The 3,297-nt window shown below is 67.0% G+C and overlaps 1 protein-coding gene across 1 annotated transcript; it reads left to right on the plus strand.

Moving 5' to 3' along the window:
* The first annotated feature begins 256 nt into the window (after positions 1 to 256).
* On the plus strand, positions 257 to 3,059 carry LOC141944147 (serine/threonine-protein kinase pim-1-like). The gene is given in 7 exon segments (XM_074870256.1): positions 257 to 451; positions 558 to 794; positions 883 to 933; positions 1,413 to 1,652; positions 1,655 to 1,787; positions 2,342 to 2,518; positions 2,837 to 3,059. Coding segments are annotated over 7 exon segments (1,140 nt in total). The 3' UTR covers positions 2,944 to 3,059.
* The last annotated feature ends 238 nt before the right edge of the window (positions 3,060 to 3,297 follow it).

The raw sequence follows: 3,297 nt of genomic DNA on the forward strand, positions 1-3,297 counted from the left end.
GCAGCATCCCCGTTGGCCCGATCCCGGGCTGGCGGCAGGGCCGGGCCGGGCCGGGCCGGGCCGAGCCTGCCCGCGCCCCCCCCCTCCCCCCCGCGCGCGGTTGGCGTCCCGGGAAGCCTCGGCAACCGCGGAAAGCGACGGGGCTCCAGGGCAACGGGGACGCGGACGGGCAGTCGGGCGAGCGGGCGAGCGGCGGCAGCAGCAGCGGTTCGTTTCTGCCGGCGTCTCTCGCCCCCGATCCCCCCAAGCCGCCGGGATGGTGCCCCCCGAGTGCCGCGCCTCCGGCACCTTCTCGTTGCCGCCGCGCCGGGCCCCGCCGCCTCGTCCCTGCCCCGCGGCTCTCGCCCTGTTGGCGGTGGCGCCGCTGGGTGGCCCGGCGCGGCTGGGCCTGGCGTGGCAGCGCCGCCCCCCGGCTGTGCCCGGCCCGGCCCCGGCCGCCGCTCCCCCCGAGGCCGGCGAGGGACCGCCGCGCCGAGGCTGCTGCCGCCCCGCCCCACCCGGCCAGCGCCTCCATCTCCGCCGCCACCTTCTCCCCGGGCTCCCCCGCCCGCCCGCAGCCGCTCGGCAGCCCGAGCGCCAGCACCGAGCCAGGTCAGAGCGGGCTGGTCCAGATTGGCTCGGCCCGGTTCGGTCGGGGGGCGGTTGGGCGGCCAGGGCGGCGCAGTGACGGCCCGGTCTGGCCCGCAGGGAAGGAGAAGGGGCCTTCGGAGCTCCAGTACCAGGTGGGCTGGCTACTGGGGAGCGGCAGCTACGGCTCAGTCTACGCGGGCATCCGGCTGTCCGACAGCACCCCGGTAAGTGGCGGGGACGGCGGCAGGGCGGAGGGGGAGGAGGAGGCGGGGTGGGCAGCGTGCTCAGCCCACCGCTCCCCTTGGCTTGCAGGTGGCCATCAAACACGTGGCCCGGGACTCAGTCGCAGCATGGGGTGAGCTGGCGAGTGACCGGGGCTCCCGGGAGAAACCGGGGTGTCGCGGGGTGGGGGATAAGGCGAGGCCCGAGAGGGCAGAAACCGGGCCAGCGCGGGGGGAGCAGGCGTGGAGTCAGTGGGGGACGCGGAGCATCACGGGTGAGGGGCTGCCAAGTACCAGGGGGGGCGGGCAGGGGGCAGCAGAGCATCCCCTATGCAGGGGGGATCCCCGGGCACCGGTGGGGCTGAATGAGGGGGCAGGGGAGCATCCCGGGTGGGGGGGTCCACAGGACCGGTGGGGCCGAGTAGGGGGGTCACGAGAGCATCCCCTTAGCAGCGGTTCCCTAGCACCGGGGGGGCCGGGCGGGGGGGCAGCGGAGCATCCCCTTGGCAGGGGGGATGCCCAGGCACCTGTGGGGTCAGGCAGGGGGGCAGCGGAGCATCCCGGGTAGGGTCTACTGGACCCCTGCCCCGTCCCTCCAACGGCATCGTGGTCCTCCCGCAGCCCAGCGGCACTAGAGCGCTGATGGAGATTGTGTTGCTGAACGTGGTGGGCTCCTCCGGCTTCCACGGCGTCATCCGCCTCCTCGACTGGTTCGAGCTGCCGGACGGCTTCGTGCTGGTGCTGGAGCATCCGGAGCTCACGCAGGATCTCTTCGATTTCATCAGCGAGAGGGGATCCTTGTCGGAGGAGGTGGCACGGGGGCTGTTCCGTCAGGTGCTGGAGGCCGTGCGGCACTGCAACACGGCAACTGCGATGTCCTGCACGGCGACATCAAGGTCGAGAACATCATCGTCGACTTCGCCAGCGGTGAGCTCAAGCTCATCGACTTTGGCTCCGGCACCTTTCTCAAGGACACGGTCTACACCGAATTTGACGGTGAGCCCATGGCCAGGGGGATGCTCCCAGCATTGCACGGCCCAGCTTGACCAGGCAGCGGTTCCCCCCTTTGGAGGTTGGGGGGGAATTAATTCTTCAGCCGGCTGCCAAGTCGCTTTGTGGCGTGGGGCGGATCTTGGGAAAGGGGAGCTGGCTGCCAGCCGCTGCCACCCACCCTGCCCGGGGCTGGGCGGGGGAGCCAGCCTGACAAAAACAAACACCCGTGGGGGTAGCAGAGGCGGGGGGGTGGGGGCGGGTTGCAAAACCCGTGTGCTGGCCGGTTTGGTTTGCAGGTGTGGAAGGGCTTGGGCTCCTTCGCTCCCCTTGTTTGCTTTTTTGAAATTTTGTTTTGGCTGCCCTCTTCCGGCACCGGCGGCTTTTTTTTTACAACCCAAACTTTGTAAACAAGAAACCCGTGTTGGCGAGGGGGTGGCAGGTCACACCGTGTGTCGTCCCCCCCACCAGCGGTGCAGCCCCCCTGTCCCCGAGGACGCTCGGGTGAGGATCTGGGAGCGAGCAGCATCCGCCTGATGAGCTTCGCCTCTCTCCCGTAGGAACATCAGCGTACAGCCTGCCGGAGTGGGTCTGCTACCACTGCTACCACGGCCGTTCAGCAACCATCTGGTCCCTGGGCGTCCTGCTCTACGTCATGGTCTGCGAGGAAGTCCCCTTCGAGCAGGATGAGGACATCGTCAGGGGCCAGCTCTTCTTCTACCAGCCGATCTCCCTCGGTGGGTACCCGGCTTCGTGGCGGGCGACGGGTTTGGGAGATGGCACCGGCTGCACGAGCATCCCTGCTCTTACGGCTGTGGAGGAGGCTGATCTCCGTGGTTAGCTGGAGGAGGCGGCACATGAGGAGGTTGATCTCCCACGGTTAGCTGGAGGAGGTGGCACGTGTCCTGCCATCCTGCTCGCCTCCAAAACAGCTCCTGGTTTGGGAGGTTTGGGGGTAGCTCCGAGCACACCCAGCATGGCCTGGGCACTGCGGACGGTGGCGGAAGGTGGACAGGAGCCTTCTCTGACCGGCAGGGTCTGGTTTCTCTCCCCAGAGTGCCGACATCTCATCCGGTGGTGTTTGTCCTTGTGGCCTTCAGACAGACCATCTCTGGAGGACCTTTTCAACCGCTCTTGGCTGCAAGGCATTCACCTGCCCTAGGAGATGGCAGAGACCCCACCTGCACAGTTTAGCCCGGGACCCTGGCAAACAACAGCTCCAGGCATCTCCTTTTTCCAGTTTTTGTCTTTAATTTATTTTCATGAATTTGTTTTTTAAAGAAAGAGCTCTAGACAGTAGGATAACTTATTTATTTATTCATAATTTGCGCGGGTTTTAAATAAAAACAAACCACTTGACGTGATGGAGACATCCCTTTATTGCGGGGCGGGATGAAGGATGCTGCGAGCGTGCCGGGTAGCGGTGGCCGCCCCGTGGCGGGGCTACTGCGGGGCTATTGCGGGGCCCGCCCATTTGTCTCCAGCCGAGACTAACTCCGAAGGTCTCACCCAAAGG

The sequence above is a fragment of the Strix uralensis genome, chromosome 5 (assembly GCF_047716275.1).
Source record: "Strix uralensis isolate ZFMK-TIS-50842 chromosome 5, bStrUra1, whole genome shotgun sequence".
Lineage (NCBI taxonomy): Eukaryota > Metazoa > Chordata > Aves > Strigiformes > Strigidae > Strix > Strix uralensis.